Source organism: Palaemon carinicauda, chromosome 30 (assembly GCF_036898095.1).
Source record: "Palaemon carinicauda isolate YSFRI2023 chromosome 30, ASM3689809v2, whole genome shotgun sequence".
Lineage (NCBI taxonomy): Eukaryota > Metazoa > Arthropoda > Malacostraca > Decapoda > Palaemonidae > Palaemon > Palaemon carinicauda.
Genome location: NC_090754.1, coordinates 27,095,832 through 27,116,984, shown reverse-complemented (window position 1 = coordinate 27,116,984; position 21,153 = coordinate 27,095,832). Strand labels below are relative to the sequence as shown.

The 21,153-nt window shown below is 39.8% G+C and overlaps 1 protein-coding gene across 7 annotated transcripts in view; it reads left to right on the top strand.

Annotated features, from left to right (window-relative positions):
- Spf45 (splicing factor 45) overlaps window positions 1–19,654 on the top strand; it is a 207,228-nt gene extending 187,574 nt beyond the window's left edge. For 6 of the 7 annotated variants that reach the window (XM_068353522.1, XM_068353524.1, XM_068353525.1 and 3 more), the window contains exon 10: window positions 19,210–19,348. In XM_068353522.1, coding sequence (XP_068209623.1) covers window positions 19,210–19,316 — 107 coding nt within the window. In that variant the 3' untranslated portion in view covers window positions 19,317–19,348. Of the gene's footprint in view, window positions 1–19,209; window positions 19,349–19,441 lie in introns of those variants that run through there. The other variant, XM_068353523.1, reaches the window with a different exon arrangement.
- The last annotated feature ends 1,499 nt before the right edge of the window (window positions 19,655–21,153 follow it).

The following is a 21,153-nucleotide window of genomic DNA, read 5'->3' as shown; positions in this document are numbered from 1 at the left end:
ATCTCTCCGCCTTTTATAGGCCTCTTCGATTAACTTCCTTTTATTATAAAATTATTAAAATTAATTTTTATATTTGTTTATATTCGACCTTTCCTAATAGTAGGCGGTCTTTTCTTGTACCGAAGTTAATTAACATTGAGCCCGTCATTTCGGTTTTACCTGTTAACATATTATGCTATTTTAATGTTTTTGAAAGAATTTCTTTGATAGTCTCGTACTGTTTCAAAGTTGAACTAACGTTTTGTTTTGTCTCTGCAGTTGTTGACGTTCAGAACGTTCAACTTGCGCTCTATCGTTACGATAGAGAGAGAATTTTCACGGTGTCACGTTGCAGTAAGAGTAAACCGTTTATAACGTTTTGTTCATTCTTTCTTAGCTTAATGGTTTTAATTCTAATAAAGGAACTTTTTATTTGGGAAATCTTTCAGTTTTTTTCCTTTAACAATAATATGTTTTAACGAGTATATATGATTGGGCTCTTCTCTCAGGTTCTAAGTCTAGAGAGAGAGAGAGAGAGAGATAGAGACGGAGGGAGAGAGAGCTGGATAAACGTTTCGTTCAAGCGAGTAACGTTGTTATCGTTTTTGCTCTTCTCCCTAGTCTCTTTAGGGGAAGAAGGTAAACGTTTCTAGAGTTTATTCTTGTTCTCAAGCTTTATGCGGTGAGAGATTTTAAACGTAGTTTATTTGATCTAGTGTTTAGTCTCTTTCCAGCCACTGAATTATTTATCTTTCATTAGATTTTTCTGTTACATTGTAATTCTGTTTTCGCAATTACTAACTTTTAAAGAAGGATAGAATTGCGTGTTTCAGGTACAAACCACTTAAAGTTTCGAGTTCAGTGAAATAAGTGCAAACAGAAATTCAAAAGTGATAAGTGATTAGCGCAAAGTGTGTCAGTGTTGTGCGTGAGGGTACTTCTTGCGTGCCAGTCGTCCTCCCAGTCCGGGACCTCTTGCAAGCTCCCAAGCCCAGGGGAGAAGCAATGTCGAAGGGCAAAAGGGTTCGGCAGGCCTTGATCGGCGCACAGAAGTATCCTCGGTGGTTGCGGGCGTGTCTTACAGAGACCGTCACTCCCACCCGCAGACGATTGAGCCCTTATTTTACTCGTCTGCAGAAGAAATTTTCGGGGAGTTAACGCTGGACTCAGGTCTCAAGACCTCTTAAACGTAAAGTCCAGACCTCTAGAGTTCAACAACCCGGATGCAGTCATTGGGTTAGCTCTGACTCTCCGCAGTCATCAGGTGACTGCACACCTCCTAAGAGAGGTAAGGTGATGCCGCAACAGACCTCATCTTCTGTTAAGGCTTTGCCTCAGCAGACCTTAGCGTCTGCCGACCCCAAGATGACTTTGCTGCAGTCCATGCAGTCACAGCTTGCGGTCTTAATGCGTGAGTGTCAGGCTGAGAAGGTTACACCTCCTCCTGCGATCGCTCCGCCTCACCGCAGTCCAGTCTGCCAGGCGTACGATGTTGAGGTTCCTCAGGATACCTTACCGCGTACTGAGTTGCCAGTTACCAGCGGTGTGCAGCAACCTCCGCCTTCCTTAAGGCAACCTCAGCAATGGGAGCAGGAATCTTATGCCTTACTTCCTCCGCTTCCGCTTGCGGTTCCACCAGCGAGGCAACAATCTCTTGAGGTACGACAACCTCTTCCATCAATGAGGCAGCCACCTCAGCACTCGCTGCAGCTTAGGCTAGCACCTCAGGAACCTCAACTCGCGAGACAAGAACTGCGTTCTGCGCAGCCGCTACCTCAACTCTCGCAGCTCACACCTCAGGAACCTTAACTCGTTCCTCAGGAACCTGCTACTGCGCATCCGCAACCCTTACAGCAAGCGCAACTCTTGAGGCAGCAACCTCATGCTATGAGTCAGCCACCTCAACGCATGCATCTGCCACTTTCTCCTCAACTTGAGCCTCTTCCCATTCAACTTGGAAATAACAAATGACAATAATAACACCTCATTACTTTCATAACTTGCATTTGTAATCATATACATGTATGCCTACACAAACATTATGATAATGGAGGTTATTTGTATTACTTATATAAAAATATATATGTATTCCTTGCAATATATTTTTAACAATATCGCAAAATATGGCAAAAATATCTTCAAAACAAAAATGAATCATGAGTTATGAATGTAAGGTAAATATTATGTTGATATTAAAACCCCATGCAAGCATGCATGAAGTAATGCAGTGTTGCCAACAGGGCGAGTTTCCCTTTCCTGAGGTGAAGTAGATTATAGTACATTTAGTGTAGCTTAATTCTACGATTATCATGCCGGCTATCAAATTCATCAACAAAACAGTCTAAATCAATTCCCTCGGCACGTGCACTTTCAATGGACGGTAATGCGATATTACTCACTCTAGCACTGGTCATGGAATTTCTGAGAAATGTTACACGCCATGCAACACGCTCTGCTTACCTTACAGCATGCTCTACATACAGCATGCTCTGCATACAGCATGCTCTTCATACAGCATGCTCTGCATACAACATGCTCTGAATACAGCATGCTCTGCATTCAGCATGCTCTGCATACAACATGCTCTACATACAGCATGCTCTGCATACAGCATGCTCTGCATACAACATGCTCTGCATACAGCATGCTCTGCATTCAGCATGCTCTGCATACAACATGCTCTGCATACAGCATGCTCTGCATACAGCATGCTCTGCATTCAGCATGCTCTGCATACAACATGCTCTACATACAGCATGCTCTGCATACAGCATGCTCTGCATACAACATGCTCTGCATACCTTACCGCATGCTTCTCAGTCACACATCTTTGGTTGTTGCCAACTCACTAGACTGTCAAGCAGTTTCATAACGTTGCCTTCTAGTCTGCTGCTTTTGCACCATTGAAACCCTCACTGAGAGAACTTAGCTTTTCTCGGATATGGTCCCTGTAGATGAGTAAGTGCTTTTCTCCCTCCTTCTGATATTCCCTTGAGGACTCTGTCATTTGGAGAGGAGCCTTTAGCTGCGTAGCCTCCTATGGACTTTTATTTAAGCATAACATGCTTCCAGGGAAGGTAATGGTTCCACTTCAGTCACTAACCCCGTCTGTTACCACACCTGCTCCCATAGACCTTGAGCTGTGTTGCAAGACATGCAGTCCAAGCTTAGTCCTTGTTAAAGGATTTTTTGTTTACGGAGTCAGTGTGTCACTGGGAAGACGTTCAACAACCAGCAGAAGTGACTTGTTGTGACGCAGTGCGGCAACCTCAGCAACCCGATAAGGAGTTGTCTGTACGACCCAGACAGTCTAGACAGCTTCGGGTTGTCACTGTACTTCCTCGCTTCCCCATGGTTGACAGTTCACAGACTGTGCAGCAGTACCATGATCTTGTGTCCGGCTCCGTCAGACGACTGGCTTTTAAGAGCTCCCACAAGTCGTTGCTGTCTGGAGATTCTCAGATGGACTATGGATCTGACCAAGGAACTGGGCCTCCTGGTCAATTTTGAGGAGTCTCAGCTCATCCCATCCCAGACCATTGTCTCCCTGGGTATGGATCTTCAGAGTCGAGCTTTTCGGGCTTTTCCGTCGGCCCCAAGGATCTTCCAAGCCCTAGAATGCATCCAGAGCATGCTGAGAAGGAACCGATGCTCAGTCAGGTAGTGGATGAGTCTAACAGGGACACTTTCATCGCTGGCCCTGTTCATCGTGTTAGGGAGACTCCACCTCCCCCCCTTCAGTATCATCTAGCTGCTCACTGGATAAAGGACATGACGCTAGAGACGGTCTCAGTTCCTGTTTCCGAAGAGAGGAGGTCTTCTCTCGCGTGGTGTAAGAACAGCTTTCTTCTCAAGGAAGTCTACCTTTGGCTGTTCAGAAACCCGACCGCCGTCTCCTCTCGGACACATCAGACACGGGCTGGGGTGCGACTTTGGACGGACAGGAATGCTCGGGAACATGGAATCAGGAGCAAAGGACACTTCACATCAATTGCAAGGAGTTGTTGGCAGTTCTTCTGGCCTTGATAAACTTCAAGTCCCTCCAGCTTAACAAAGTGGTGGAGGTGGACTCTGACACCACCACAGCCCTGGCTTACATCTTCAAGCAGGGAGGGACTCTTTCGTGAAGTTGTTCTAGATCGCAAGGGACCTCCTCATCTGGTCTAAAGATCGAAAGCTCACGCTGGTAACGAGGTTCATTCAGGGCGGTATGAATGTCATGGCAGATCACCTCAGCCGGAAGGGTCAGGTCATCCCCACAGAGTGGACCCTTCACAAGAATGTTTGCAGCAGACTTTGGGCCCTGTGGGGTCAGCCAACCATAGATCTGTTCGCTACCTCGATAACCTAGAGACTCCTGTTGTATTGTTCTCCGATTCCAGACCCAGCAGCAGTTCACGTGGATGCTTTTCTGCTGGATTGGTTCCATCTCGACCTGTATGCATTCCCGCCGTTCAAGATTCTCAACAGGGTACTTCAGAAGTTCTCCTCTCGCAAAGGGACACGGCTGATGTTGGTTGGCTCCGCTCTGGCCCGCGAGAGAATGGTTCTTAGAGGTACTGCAATGGCTGGTCGACATTCCCAGGACTCTTCCTCTAGGAGTGAACCTTCTACGTCTACCTCACGTAAAGAAGGTACACCCAAACCTCCACGCTCTTCGTCTGACTGCCTTCAGACTTTCGAAAGACTCTCAAGAGCTAGGGGCTTTTCGAAGGAGGCAGCCAGAGCGATTGCCAAAGCAAGGAGAACATCCACTCTCAGAATCTATCAGTCTCAAGGGGAAGTCTTCCGTAGCTGGTACAAGACCAATGCAGTTTCCTCAACCAGTACCACTGTAACCCAGATTGCTGACTTCCTGTTATATCTAAGGAAAGTAAGATCCCTTTCAGCTCCTACGATCAAGGGTTACAGAAGTATGTTGGCAGCGGTTTTCCGCCACAGAGGCTTGGATCTTTCCACCAACAAAGATCTACAGGACCTCCCTAGGTCTTTTGAGACCTCAAAGGAACGTCGGTTGTCCACTCCAGGCTGGAATCTAGACGTGGTCCTAAGGTTCCTTATGTCATCAAGATTTGAACCTCTCCAATCAGCCTCTTTTTAGGACCTCACATTAAAAACTCTTTTCCTCGTGTGCTTGACAACAGCTAAAAGAGTAAGTGAGATCCACGCCTTCAGCAGGATCATTGTTTTCACATCTGAAACGGCTACATGTTCCTTGCAGCTCGGTTTTTACTAAACGAGCTTCCTTCACGTCCTTGGCCTAAGTCGTTCGAGATCCCAAGCCTGTCCAACTTGGTGGGGAATGAACTGGAGAGAGTACTTTGCCCAGTTAGAGCTCTTAGGTACTATCTAAAAAGGTCTTAACCTTTACGAGGACAATCAGAAGCCTTATGGTGTGCTATCAAGAAACCTTCTTTTCCAAGTTCTAAGAACTCAGTTTCTTACTATTCAGGCTTCTGATTAGGGAAGCACATTCTCATCTGAAGGAAGAAGACCTTGCTTTGCTGAAGGTAAGGACACATGAAGTGGGAGCTGTGGCTACTTCAGTGGCCTTCAAACAGAGCCATTCTCTGCAGAGTGTTATGGATGCAACCTATTGGAGAAGCAAGTCAGTGTTCGCATCATTCTATCTCAAAGATGTCCAGTCTCTTTACGAGTACTGCTACACCCTGGGACCATTCGTAGCAACGAATGCAGTAGTAGGCGAGGGCTCAGCCACTACATTCCCATAATCCCATAACCTTTTAACCTTTCTCTTGAATACTTTTTATGGGTTGTACGGTCGGCTAAGAAGCCTTCCACATCCTTGTTGATTTGGCGGGTGGTCAATTCTTTCTTGAGAAGCGCCGAGGTTAAAGGTTGTGATGAGGTCCTTTAGTATGGGTTGCAGCCCTTGATACTTCAGCACCTTAGAGTTGTTCAGCCTCCTAAGAGGAACGCTGCGCTCAGTAAGGAAGACGAACTTATTTAAGGCAGAGTAATGGCTCAAGTCGACTTCCTTACCAGGTACTTGTAATTTCATTGTTATTTTGAATAACTGATAATATGAAATACGGTATACTTAGCTTCTTGATATACATGTACACTGGTTTTCACCCACCTCCCTGGGTGTGAATCAGCTACATGATTATCGGGTAAGTTTAATATTGAAAAATGTTATTTTCATTAGTAAAATAAAATTTTTGAATATACTTACCCGATAATCATGATTTAATTGACCCACCCTTCCTCCCCATAGAACCAGTGGACCGAGGAAAAATTGAAGTGGTGTCAACAAGAAGTACTGCAGTACCTGGCCACAGGTGGCGCTTGTGAGTACACCCCCCTCTTGTATAGCGATCGCTGGCGTATCCCTTCCGTAGAATTCTGTCGGGCAACAGAGTTGACAGCTACATGATTATCGGGTAAGTATATTCAAAAATTTATTTTACTAATGAAAATAACATTTTTCTTTGACGCCACCTGAAACGGAAACCTTCCATTCGTTTACTGTAAGCTCCATCTTCGATCATAATAAACAAACGTAGGCATTAAACACGCATGATCAAAGAGATAAATAATGATATTAAAAGCTTTTAGTAAATATGTTATTACAATTATTATTTACCATATTAATATAAATTCTTACATACGTGGCAAAGCAGGAAAACTATTTTTTCTTTTTGCGTTTAATCAACAATAACAAACTTCCGCTAATGACAGAATGATAATTTACGATAATTCTAAACTGTTACTAAAGATGATTGTCCATTCCATATCCAAAATACTTTTCCTAACTTTAGTTATAAGTCAACTTGTACCCACTTCAATTATGAAACCATCTATAAAAAAGTAAGAGAAGAAGTAAGTACTAGGCCGATTTTTAAAGTTATCGAACAATTAAGTTGCCGCTGTAACGTTCGATGTGACAGAGATGGTGCGAGATTAGAGAAAGTAAGGAAAATTTAATCATGATTGATTTTCAATATAACAAACTTTGTGAAGCAACAAAGATTTTCATTTGTTAGAGAGAGAGAGAGAGAGAGAGAGAGAGAGAGAGAGAGTGTGAGAGTGTGAGAGTGAGTGAGTGAGTGAGTGAGTGTTTTCATATAACTAATAAAGGGATTTTGACTAAGGAGAAATCTATTTCTGGGCGAGGAACCTGTGTCACCCAGTGAAATGCTCCTTAAAGCACCATTTCAAAGGTATAAATACTGCTAAATATACCAGAGAAAAAAGTTGCTGGAATGCTAGGAATATATCCAGCTCGCTCACCCCTAAAGGGTGGCGGTATTAAAACTGGGGTGAGTGATACCACTACCAGAGATCCCTTTCCAATTAGACTTCTCCCTCCTCAAAATCCCCCGTTACTACGAGGTATCGTTCACTTCAGTACAGCTACTGCCCCCCCCACCCACCCACCCCCCACCCACCCACCCACCCACCCACCCACCCACCCACCCACCCACCCACCCACCCACCCACCCACCCACCCACCCACCACCACCACCACCACCACCACCACCACCACCACCACCACCACCACCACCACCTATCCTTCTGCCATCCTTCCTTGTTAGCACCCGTGAATGTTCGGATGTGTTTTTCGTAGCTCTGTGTTATTTTGTGTTTGAAGATGTCTGGCGTTTCTAGGTAGCGACACACGTTCATTCATAACCTTGTTGGGTTTTATGATATTTTGAAAATGTTAAGAAATTATATAAACAACACCTCTTTGTTATTCATATGTGTGCATAATTTCAGTACAGTAGCATGACCTTGAGGTAGCTGATGTCTACCAAAAATACAAACATTTTACCTGCTTTCTTAAGTCACAATTAAACTCAACAATTTCTAAAGAAATATGAAGACTTAATAATGTAATAAAAATACAATACTGTATGAAGCTTTAAAAATTAACTACTCATACACACAGAAAGAGAGAGAACGTATTCGTATGATAACTAATAATAATAATGGCTATAAGCGAACTGTAAGAAACCTGTGGTATCCTATAAAATATTGGTGCTGATATAATATTCATTATGAAGATATTTTGAATAACTTACGGAATTATATAAACGATACTCTGTTGAATAACAGAGTATCGTTTATATAATTTTGTAAGTAATAATTGGCAAGAGCACTGGGATAGTCAAGATGGCAAGAAGATGATAGAGGTAACAAATGTCATATCTCCTTGGAGGTATAACATGATGCCCCGAAAGTGGGAGACGTTTCTTTGTCATCTCCGCATTGGTCACACTCGGTTGACGCACAAGTTTTTTCTGAAGGGCCAACACCAACCGTATTGCGACGACTTTTTGGTACCTTTAACAGTAAGGCATTTGTTGATCGAATGCCCCAATTATAATATCTCAAGAAATAGACATCTGTTTGAGGCTTGAGGTGAGGATGGCAGGTTCATCCTTGCCAAGATTCTTTGACATATGTCCTACTATGCGAGTGGCATTTTTAGATTTATTTCAGAAGCAGGTCTGAAAACTATTTAACTTCTATAATGACATCTTAACTTTTATGGTTTTAATTGAATATTCTTTTATTTTTTATATAAAATAAATATCAGCATCAATTACCTTAGATGTCAGGATGCCTGAATACTTTAAATCAATCAATCAATCAGCAGAAAACTCATTTTTTTCTCCAATAAGAACCATTCATTATTATTTGGAAAAAATTCAGGCAGGGAGAGTCCCCAATATGTTTTGTGGGACTAAGGTCCCGAATCACCTTATGACTAAAAAAGGCAACATTAATCCAAATTGAAGGTATAAATGTAATAAAAGGCTTGAAATTGAAAGTACATGTTATGAGTAGGGCATCTATTTCCCTTACATTTTGTAGAAACATTTCTTTGGATATAGTTTTAGCAGCACCTCAGTGGCATACCATATTGGTATTTTTTTTTTTTTTTTTTTGCTAAACATTATCTTAAAGATTCTTGGTTCACTTATGAAGATGCCAGTGTGGAGGATTAATTTTTGTTTTATTTTTTTATTTTTCTTTTGCCAAATCCAGAGAGAGAGAGAGAGAGAGAGATTGTGTTAGCGAGCGAAAGTAGTTAGTGTATCGATCGTTTGTGGTGAGAAAGACTGTTGGTATAAATGAGATTGTTTGTTTATGTTTTTAGTTAGGTTACGACAGTGGTGAATGTCTTGGGTGAACGCTTATTTATATTTTGACTGCAGCTAGAGGCTGTTATGAATGCTGGATTATATTTTAAGTCATTTTTCGACCAGCGTGGAAGCGTTTAATTATTTTGACAGTAAGTACAGTTTTGTTTATCTTTGCTTGTCGTGTTTGTGAATGATAGGAAGAATTTATTATTTATCTTTGATTATAGTGCGATAATTAAGTTAGTTATGAGTGTTCGTAAGTGTTTTTCTTTTTTATTTTGGCAGGCCGTGATTCCTCCTTTGGAGAGACTTAAATTTTTTGGAAAGTGGATATATTGTTGATGACCTTGCCTGTATTAGATTGTATTAAGACTGCTCTTGGATTACGCAACCGTTGATGACCTGGACTACGATTAGGATTATGATTTGATTGCACTGAACGATTTTCTTGATATTGATGCCATAATGACCCAGCCCGTTTGAAGGATTTTCCATTTGGATCACTGATAATAAGGATTGTGATGATGATGATGATTAATGCAATTATGTAATAACATTTGTCAGTGTTATGGTAGATAGAGAGCTGTGGTTGGGCTATAAAAGGACTGTTGGCCCTTGTGTGTACAAAAACGTCCACACATAAACAAATATTGGTTTTGGTGTATGGGATAATTTTAAGTCTGGTAGGGTTGGTGTATGGGATAATTTTAAGTCTGTTAGGGTTTTTGCGGGTTATATGAATGGTGCTTTTGGTTATTATATATTATATTATTTTGTGTTAAGTTTTTGATTAGTTTTAAGTGTTGTTAATTTGAATGTGGATGGTTATTGATTATTTTTAAGTTTTGAGAAATATAGTTTTAAGGTTATGTTTTGTTTTCATTTTCCTTCTGTCCAAGAGTCCAGTTGATAACGTAAGGGGAAAGTTTGTGCAGAGGAGACATTTGTCAGTTATTGTGATCAAGGGTGTGGGGCTTGTTCTTGCAACATCCCGCCACATTATTTTTGCTCCCGAACAGGGACTGCCGAGGTGGGATTGAAGCTGGACTCTTTGACAAAGGACTGATAGGATAAGAAATTAGATTAAGGTTGAAGAAAAATGGAAGGTAAATTAAAGGCTTTGGAGGAGGAATTGCGGCATTATCAAGAACGGGAGCAGATGTTGATAGTTGAGAAAGAGAGGTTGCTAGTAGAGAATGAGAGGTTGAACTGGGAGAATGAGGCGATGCAGAAGAAGCTTAGGAAGTTGAAGGGAACTGTAGAGAGAGTGGAAGAATGTGTTGAGATGAGGATGAAAGAGAATGAGGAACGAATGGAGAACCGATTGGAAGCTATGATGGGGCAAGTCATGGGGATGATGAAAACTATAATGGGTGAAGGTGCAGTCGGAGGAGTGTCCTCAGCTTCGGGTAATGGGTTGATAGTGGATGAGAAGGCTAAGGTTAGTGATAATGGGAAAGGAAGTGATAGTGATAGTAATAGTAATAGTGATAGTGAGATTGAAGATAAGGGAATAAGGCATAGTAAGGATGAACAGAAATGTGATAGGAATCATGAGAAGAAAGGTAGAAGTGATGTGAAGAAAGAGAAGAAAAAGTATCAGGCTGATAGCAAGGACGATCGTGAATGGGTGAAAGTGGCAAGTAAGAAAAGGGCTAGGAAGAGTATGATCAAGGATAGGAGTATGACTGTGGAATTAGATTCCTTATATTCTAGCGAGGAAGTAGGGAACAAGAAGGAAGGTAGCAGTGATGATAGCAGTGAGAATGAACGTGATGTGTGTAAGACTGTGTTTATGAGAGAGGTACCTCGGTGTGAAAGGTTCAATGAGCATAGTAGTAGGGATGTATACGAGTTTTTCAAGGAGTATGAGAGGTACAGTGGAACCTCTACATCCCAACGTATCTACATCCGAATTTTCCAACATCCGAAGTAAAATTCAAGCAAATTTTTTACTCTACACCCGAATTTTATTTCGACACACGAAGTAAACATTACGCCATTGAGCGTCGAGTGCTCAGTTCTCTGTTCTTGTGTGTATCGTGTGGTTGTCCTCTGTTTGGTCTGTTATTAACAGTGCTTATTTTCTTCCTTTTCTCACATTTCCTCTTTGATTTTAACTATAATCATGGTGCCTAAGAAGCTAAGTTTCAGTACAGGAAGAAGGCAATTCTTTCATTAGAATTGAAGCAAGAAATTATAGAAAAACATGAGAGCAGTGTGCATATGAGTGATACTGTATGGCTAAACAATATGGCCAGAATAGGCCTATGATCTCGAGGATCATCAAGCTGAAAGCAGCCATTAAAGCAAATAACCATCGAAGGGGATCACCATTATTACAAGACATCGTAGCAATACCCTGGAAGAGATAGAACGCCTTTTGTTGATAGGGATAAAGGACAGAGATTGTTGGCAATGGTCATTTGTGAGAAGGGCCAGCGTGATGAACAGAAAGAAAGAAAAAAGTGAAGCAAAGAAAACCAAGATAGCATTAACAAGCTCTTTTAAGTAAGACTTCTCTTTTTTTCTGTTTCTCTCTAAACATAGCATTAACATGTTCTTTAAATAAAATCTCTCTCTCTCTCTCTCTCTCTCTCTCTCTCTCTCTCTCTCTCTCTCTCTCTCTCTCTCTCGTTCTTCTTCGCTGTTATAGTGTTAGATACGTCTACGTCTATTATTTTTTTTCCGAGAGAGAGAGAGAGAGATTAAACAAAAATGTGGTTAGAGTACATATGATTTTTAACAGCGTCAACGAGTTGAAAAACAATTAAATGAAACTAAGAAAGTAATAACAGCTAATCTGAATTCCTTTATTAACTAAAACAAATATTGATACAAACACACTCGTGTGCGTATGCACAAACACACACACAGGTGCAAGAATTGCTTCGCAATAAGAGAGACGGTCGGGGAGGAGGTAGAGATGGTGACTGCGATAACATACCGTAACTCGTCACTGAAAGTGATGAAAATAAAAAATCAAAAGAAAAAAATAATTAAAAAATATGAAATATAAAAATTTAAAAAAAAAAAATAAATAAGCTAAGTTAGATTAAAATTTCCGTAGTGTAAGTTACGGTATGTTATCGCAGTCACCATCTCTACCTCCTCGCCGATCGTGTCTCCTCGTGCGTGTGTGTGTGTTTGCGCATACGCACACGAGTGTGTTTGTATCAATATTTGTTTTAGTTAATAAAGGAATTCAGATTCGCTGATAGTTTTTTTAGTTACATTTAACTGTCTTTCAACTTGTTAACGCTGTTAAAAATCATATGTACACAACACATTTTTGTTTAATCTCTCATTTTTGTTTAATATCTCTCTCTCTCTCTCTCTCTCTCTCTCTCTCTCTCTCTCTCTCTCTCTCTCTCTCTCTCTCTCTCAGAAAAAAAATTAATAGACTTCTCTAACACTAACAGTGAAGAAGAACAAGAGAGAGAGAGAGAGAGTATTTATTTAAAGAACATGTTAACACCATGTCTACCTTCTCGCCGATCGTCAGTCTCCTGGCGTAGCAAATCCTACACCTGCGTTGGCCTGTCTCTAAGGTAAAGTGGCAATAAAACATTTTTTATTCATTATTTCTTTATAATTATCTTTTTTACATGCTTCTTTCATATTATGCAGTTATAGTATTATGTGTAATTATGTGTAGCCATTTATTAAGGATTTATTATGGGTTTTTAGGCTGAGGAACGAATTAAATGAATTACCATGCATTCTTATGGGAAAATTCATTTCTACATCCGAACATTTTCTACATCCGAAGTAGGTTGTGGAACGAATTAAATTCGTATGTAGAGGTACCACTGTATTGTCAGGATAAGTATGGTGATAGTAAAAGAGTTTGGGCTAGGGAGTTAGGAGAATATTTGACTGGGTATTTGTTGACGATGCATGGAGTGATAATGAGTGTAGGTGACGTTGATTATGAAAGTGTGAAAAAGAGAATAATTGAGCAGGTAAAACGTATAAAAGGGAGTGTTAAGTATAAGCGTAAGAATGATTTTGATGAAGCACGGATGAATGCAGGAGAAGCGATATCGATGTATGTATGTAGGTTGGAAACTTTAGCTAGGAAGAAGTATGGGGATGGAGGTATAAATGAGAATAAGGAGTTAATGAAGAAGTTTTTGGCTACTGTACCCGAGAATGTTGCCGAGTTTGTTAATTTGAAACGGAAGGAGAAAATGAGGTGGACGAAAGAAAGATTGACATGGGATGATATTTTAGAGATAGTTGAGGATTATGAGTTGGATAGATGTATGAAAGAAAGTAAATCTGTGAGTGTAAGAACTGGAATGGAGGAAAGTGTGCCAGAATTTGTTAGTTTTAGAGATGCTGTTATGAGAGGACCGATGAGGGTAGCTGATAGTGTAGTAGATAGGAGTGTTAGGGCGAGTAATGTGGGAATACCTTTAAGGACAAATGAAGGGTTTAGGCAAGGGAATCAGGTTTGGAGGGATAGGAGTGCTAGTGCGCCGCAAGGTAGGTCAGGTAGTTGTATCCGTGAAGAGAAGTGTTATAGATGTGGGAAAGTAGGACATAAGAAGAATGAATGTAGATGGGCTCTAGGTGCTTGTTTTGGATGTGGTGAGGTAGGGCATAGAATTAGTGAGTGCAAGAAAGAGAAAGAGGTTAAGTGTTTTCGGTGTGGTATGACTGGGCATATAGCAAGTGGATGTAGGAGTAATCGTACGAATGTGATTTGTGGCAATTGTGGTCAGAATGGGCATTATGCGAGGATGTGTAGAGAGCACCGTGCTAAATGTTCTGAATGTGGTGCAGATGGGCATGTAGCTAGAGTATGTAGGAAGAAGGGATTAAGTCAGCCAGGATGTTCGGGAAACTAGAGTGTAGGAGGGTTCAGCTGGGTGAGTCCTCCTGTGTGTGTGGAAGGAATAGGATTAATATTTGTGAGAATGAGATGAGTAATTGGTTGGAAATGAGCAAGTATGAACCTAGTATGCATGAGAAATTAGGGCTGGAAAATAAACAATTAGTGTTAGTTGAATATAGGAAAAAGAGGCATTTGAAAGTTTTAAGTGAGGAGAAAGTGCAAGGGAAATTTATAGGTACAGTATAGGTAAGAATACGAATAAGTATGACAAGGGTGTAAATGTACAAGTGAGACTCGGCAGTCCCTGTTCGTCATCCTGCTTTATCTTACCCGTCATAACATGTCTCAATTTAACATACCTTTCATCCTCTACATTGACCAACGTATACATACATCCCATGCAATCACCCTCACGTATACCCCGTATTCTCTTCCTCCTTACAGTCGGCAACAAGCTCACATACACCTTCGGCTCCTGCAAATTCAAAATACCATCATACACATGCACACTTGTTTTCACTTATTCACTTGCTTCCGAACCTTCCACTACATATTCACAATTGTCACTATTAGCAATTCCCAGACTATTCGGCCATGCAACTTTTACACTGACAACCTCGCTCGCATCTCTTGACAATTTAACACCACCTTTTGCTATTAACGGCACACCTTTCCATACCTTCGTACATACACTACCATCTCCATTCAAATAAAATTCCCCACAAAATTTACCCTTAACTTTCATCTCTATCATATTTACACTAGGATGTACAATCATACCACATTTTTTCAATTAGTTATAACCTAACAACACATCATATTTATCATTTACTCCCTCAACCACATAAAAATCATTATCTTCCATCATCAGCCCCCCAATCATAACATTTTCACGTAACTTTCCTTGCACAGACATACTTAAATTACCGATACCTTTCACTTCACCTTTATTCACAAACATCCCTTACCTTATCGTACGCATTCCTAAACATTAAATTGACACCACAACTAGTATCAATCAGACCAACTAGCTCTATACCATTAAAATTTACTTTTACACTCATGCAGTCATAAGCTCTTTCACCCATCACGTCTTCATGCAGTAAACCTTCACGAACATGCATCACATTCACTCTGCACACACTCTAGGTCCCATGGTGACTGTTGAGCTGTGGTCAAAATTTCAAGTTCAGTTGTTTTTTAACTGCCTTATCTACGAATATATTGGGTTGTAATTTTATAATTGATTTGGTAACAATTAAAAGTATCATCCAGATCAAGAACTATCATTTACAGACAAGCGACAGTTCGGTACTTCAAGTAGCTTTATTAAATAATCTGGAATCTTCTATTTCAAACCATATTGAAAGTAATTTAGGCCAGGATAGTATACTTTAACCATGATATTGCTTTTAATCAAATTTATCCTATCTCTTTCCTTCACTGGCATCCTACCTCCAGTAGAGTGTGGGAGTCAGCAATATGAGCATCAGAGAAGGTTTCATAGAAATAATTAGAATTTGAATAATAAAATCTCTTATTTCTATACTCGCCTGATGTTCTTATGAATACTCTAAAATGTCTTGTGGTGTCAAAGGATAGGGGTTATTTTGACTGTGAAACTGAAGACAGAGGAAGACTGATGCGTCAGTTACCACTTACCACGATTGTGTATCCAATCAAATCTGACTACTTGGAGACTGCCTTTCTCAAAATACTTAGCGGAGGAATCCTCTTCTTTTGTTCGCTTTCCTTTAACAAGTCTTTAAAACAAAAACACACAAAGTTAACCTTGGAGGAAGATTTGCTTTTAAGACCTTAAGAGTTGCAGGAAAAGGTTGGCTTCTTATAAGTAGCTTACAACCCTTTACTTAATTATTTTAATTCCCAATTCTACTTATTTCTAACTTTATTATTATTAGTATATATATTTTATATAATTCTTTGTATTAATAGATAAAGTAAATACTGCTGTACAGTATAGATATTGGCATTACAGTATACATAGCATCTTTTAATACACTTATCTTTTGGAGAGAAAAAAGTTATTTCTATTTTTCATCAATATATAATTTCTTGGTAAAACAACATTGGCTTTATGGCAGTTTGTCGTTGTCAGAGTAGTCAAGAATAATGACAAAGGAGTTTAGGAATTTCCCCATGGCAATATCCTTCATTGCAAATTCATGTTGCAAAGCCTCGGCATGTCTTATAGTTTTTTCTTTTTTTATTCTGTCCAGTGATTCATGCAGTAATCCCTTCAAGTCTCTCATCATGAAATTATCCCTTGCTATATAGCTTTTCTCTTGGCCCCATATAAGTTCAATAGGGTTGTATTGACAGTAATACGGTGGTAAACAAATCACTTTATGGCCATGCTCTGCTTCAGTAATGTCAATGACTTATTTATTTTCCATGTTCTGTATGCTTTTTCACCATTTGTAACAGTTTGCTTTTTAGCAAATGTTATTTTGGATTCTCATGATTTCTAATAGGCCATTCTGTGATGGTAGCTTTTTTAGATGATGATGTTGACAGATTGTCTATCTATATGGAGTGGTAGTGAGTTATCAATGACTATACAGTAACAGGCGATGCGGGAATGTGAGGAATTAGTTGGGTACGAAACCCCTTTTTTAACACGCTGCTGATCATTTAGTGATGATAGACTCCATCAATTGTGCATTTTGCACAAAACCATCTTTAGTGTCTGAATGCAAAACGATAAAATATCCCTCTTTCCCTGTGGCTCTTTAAGGCATGTTGCTTTTAAGGAACTTTTTATCTGTCCAGCATTTATTGACCCTACATTTTCTGTGATGAAACTTGGGTTTTAACTAAATAAATAAGATATATGTACTCAAAATATCTTTTGAAAGCTAATCATTACAGTTCAAGAAATGAAAGATATTTCAATAGACTCTTTGATGCTAGTATGATTAACAACATAAAATTGGCAATGAATAATATAGGTACCAACCACACCCAAGGCCTGGAATAGGTAATATAGGTCGACTGGTATGGAGGCAGACAAGAAAGGAGTTTGGTTAAAGGTGTCAGGTTTCAGTTCCAGTTTCATCAGAATAGATGCTCACCAGAACATCAGCCAGGCAAATCCAGCCCCCAACTCTGGTGCCCAAGCACACCAGTGGCCTCCCCCAGTAAACAGCTTAAACACAGTCCCGGGCAGGGATTGATCTGCTGCCATGCGAATGCTAAGCAAACACGTTACTAGCCAGGTTGTGAGGAGATGGATACGATTAAGCCCTTTGACTAATGGAACACCTGTTCACCTCACTCTCTCTCACAGTCAATGCACACTCAACCTTTAGCTGATAACCCTCATAGAAAAATCAAGAGGTCATATGCACCAAAAGGAGACTCGGTCGGCTAAGAGAAATTATATAGACAAAAATAAATAAGTAATAAGATTATTACCTAAAACTTTCTCATGGTAGCCTTATTCAAAACTATACTTCCATACCAAAAATTAAATTTTTGAAAATAAAAGGCACACTATTAGCATGATAGAATGGTTTTTTATTTTTAGTTCATCATTGTTAATATGAAATTGTTAATCACCAACTTTGCAGCTTGAGGTTATTGCTTCTTGCTTAAAAAGGTACAATACAAGGATTAGCTTAGGGCATTTAAGAACTTAAGCTACCTTTGGGGATAAGCCGATTGGGTTTCTTCCTCAGTATTTTGAGTTTGACATGAAGTATTCTGAAAAAGACCCTAGTCCGATGGTCTTAGAACTTTTAACAGGGTATAGTATGTTCCTTCCTTACTAGTTCATGTGTTATTAAAGGGAAAGGAAATTGAAATATTTTTATATTTTTACAGTTCTATGGGTAAAGGTAGAATAAACCAAGCTTCTAGAGAAGAAGCTGCATGAACATAAGCGAGTATAGAAATATGAAATCTTATTAAATTTGTTTTTCCCTCCCACAGATTTTTGTTCATAATTTTTTTTTTCTTTCACCACATTACCTGTGATGTTTTTGAGACTAACTTTGCGATTTCATTGTCATTTTCTTTTACTATACCAAATTATGTGTTGTTCAGACATTTGTTTATACAGTATTTGTTTATTTATTTTTACTCTATTTTCTTGCATGTATGGGCCTGTTGGGCCGTATTGGGAAGTGGGTGCATGGTTTTCTTGAGGGAGGAGAACTAAGCGAGGTCTTTCTGGGTTGCTTCCATATTCTGAGTTGGGAGCTACTGACCAGATGTCCTTTTGTAGAACAGTCAAGGTTCTGCAAAGTATAACCATGTTCATAGGTTTGGGAGTAGCTCCCAAGTCGTACTAGGTTCCAGATGGAGATGTTTATTCATTACTTCACCTAAGACTAGCTTCCAGCTCAGAACTGGCACAGATGAGAGGAATTAGATTGTTTAAGACAAAAACATTGCTATGGTCATTTTTTATAATGATGTGTAATATCTACCCAATGCTTTGAATATTAATGATTCAATTAAGATCAGGTAAAAGGTAGGAATAACCATATTAATTATTATTATAATCTCTCTCCCACCTCTAGGAAACATGATTCAAAAGTGAAATTTGTGGAAATAATCAAGACGTATTGTGTGATCAATTATTTCCATATTCACATTCAAATTGTTGGGTGTTCTCTCCTTCCTATTTAATTGGTGGTAATAACTTCAGTATAAAGTTTCACAACTTACATTAAGCAGATACTAAACTTTCTCACGGCTATTTGGTACATCTCAGAAGACGATGTAGAGAGTAATTTACTTTTTTATCTATTCTAAAGTCACGAAGCTCATGCTTTTGAATTTATGGAATGTAGTATTCATTTTATACATTGCTGACTATACAGTAGTCAAGTGATTTTTAATTGGCTATTTCAGTATTTCACTGCACTTTCAAGTGATTTTTATCTAATCTAATTTGAGACCTTCTCAAAAAACTACTTTTAAGACTACACTTCCCTTTTTACTAGTGACAGTATATTGACAAGGAAACTACACACACTGTTAAATTTACTCTATAGATTTTATTATTAATAATACAATTATTGAGGCATACCTATATAAATGCTGTTGAATGTTATATTTTTATATAATAGTAGGTGTAAAATAAATCTGTGCAATATCTTAGGTGTGAAGTGTTCCTTCCCATGCCATGCACATTAGCTTTTGTTCTGTCACTTGTTAAGGTATCATAATACCATACAATATATTGAAATAGTGATATTTTTTTTATTAGATGAAGATAATATAAAGTTTAAAATTTTTCAGCTGTTATTGACCTGAACGGGCGATTCTTTGGCGGACGGCAAGTTATGGCAGGCTTCTATGACTATGAAGATTTTAAAAGTTATAAACTTAATGAAATTGCTGATTGACCAGAGGAATTTTAAGGATTATAATCAATCATGAATGGTCTAGGAATTGTCCTGTTCTGATTTTGTATCAAAGTGTAGTAAGGTTTCTGATCACTAATTTTATCTTTGCCACTTAATTCTTCCAGCTGTTATTGACCTGAACGGAAGGTTTTTTGGTGGACGTCAGGTACAAGCCGGCTTCTATGACCATGATAACTTCAAAGCATTTAAGCTAAATGAACCAGTGGAATAGCAGATTTGTTTATATCATGTAAAAGAAAAGTGGATCATTCACCTCTATAATAGAATTTATTACAAATTTTTTAGAAACAGTACTGTTTAAAATGCCAGTTTCAAGATGTCTTAAAAAAGATAAATTTCATAAATAATAAGTATTGCCTAATGTCTTTTATTCTACAATAATTATCTATAATGTAATGATACATTATGAATAAATAAGATTCATTCTTAAAGACATGCATCACCTTTTTAATATGAATGTAACATTTGCTTGCATGAGGATGCATTTAAGCTACAGTATATGATTTCTTCGGAACTAGGCGGAAGTTTTTAGCTCTTTATACTTCTTAGTTGTGTATGCATTTGGAAGTAGTGCAGACTACTGTACCACTTAAAATTGTTCAATGCTATCTCAAAGTTACAGTGTTTCACGAGGATGTAAAAAGTTTTTTTGTGAAATATCACAAATTTGTTCCAGCGTAAATACAAACCCAACCCTCCGCTATTTATAAGAGTATACTTTCGGCGTAGCTGAAAGACGGCCATGATAATTTTAGTGAGGGATAACTACCCCATCCGCTAGTTAACGGGTGGTGGCCGGCAGCCGCCAGTTAGGTCAGTACCTGGAGGCACTAGCCGATAGAGAGAGAGAAAGCAAGGAGTGAAGGATGTTGTAAGAGCACTGTCTCACCTCCTTCCTCCGGAATGAGGGTTCAAATGGAAGGGGAGAGAATATCAGATATTCAGGCTTCCACCCATTCGCCTTAATTGCCAGACACGTTGAGAAAGATATTCAGGCTTCCACCCATTCGCCTTAATTGCCAGACACGTTGAGAAAGATATTCAGGCTTCCACCCATTCGCCTTAATTGCCGGACACGTTGAGAATGGCACTCCAAGAGAGGACTGAAGAACACTCTATAGCAAAGGGATCTTCTGCCGGCAGCTGGTCCCCTCGACCCAGCAGTCCCAGAACTTGTGTATGAAAGGGAAAGCTGAGCGACTAAGCCCTACAAGCAAAAGCCCGAGCCGGCCCTACAACCTACTGGCAAGCGGTGAGATTGCAGGACGACGGCCAAAGGGTTGTGATAGCTAGGCCATCACTAAAGGACAGAGGGGGGAGGGAAAAGGGTCCTGTATAGGGTGTGAGAGGAGCCGGCAGGTTGCCGGTCCTACCACACCCTAAGGAAGCTCTGTTTCAGTATCGGTGCCATCATAGGCAGTGGAAATCTATTCTCCAGCCTAGGGTCTGCCAATACAGTGAAGGGGCCAGCTATCATTTAGCCGCCACCTTAACGAGAGAAACAGTTCCAGTGCCGGCGCCATCCTAGGCTAGCTTCAGCCTAGGGTCTGCAAGCACAGGACTAGTCTACTAGACCGCAGGGAGAAGGGCTTAATCATCTGACCCCTTCAAGTGCAATCTAGGGAGGCATAGCCTCCTATGCCGACAACATCAATCGACAAGGGAAGCTCATTCACTCTAACGATCAGCTGCCGGCACAAGACTAAGTACTCTGAGGTTCTGACCCAAACCCAAAGCTTACCATCTGCAGCTAAGGGAAGGGGAAGAAAAACCCTAGCCTAGTCATGCCTGAATGACAACTCGAGGCATACCAGCT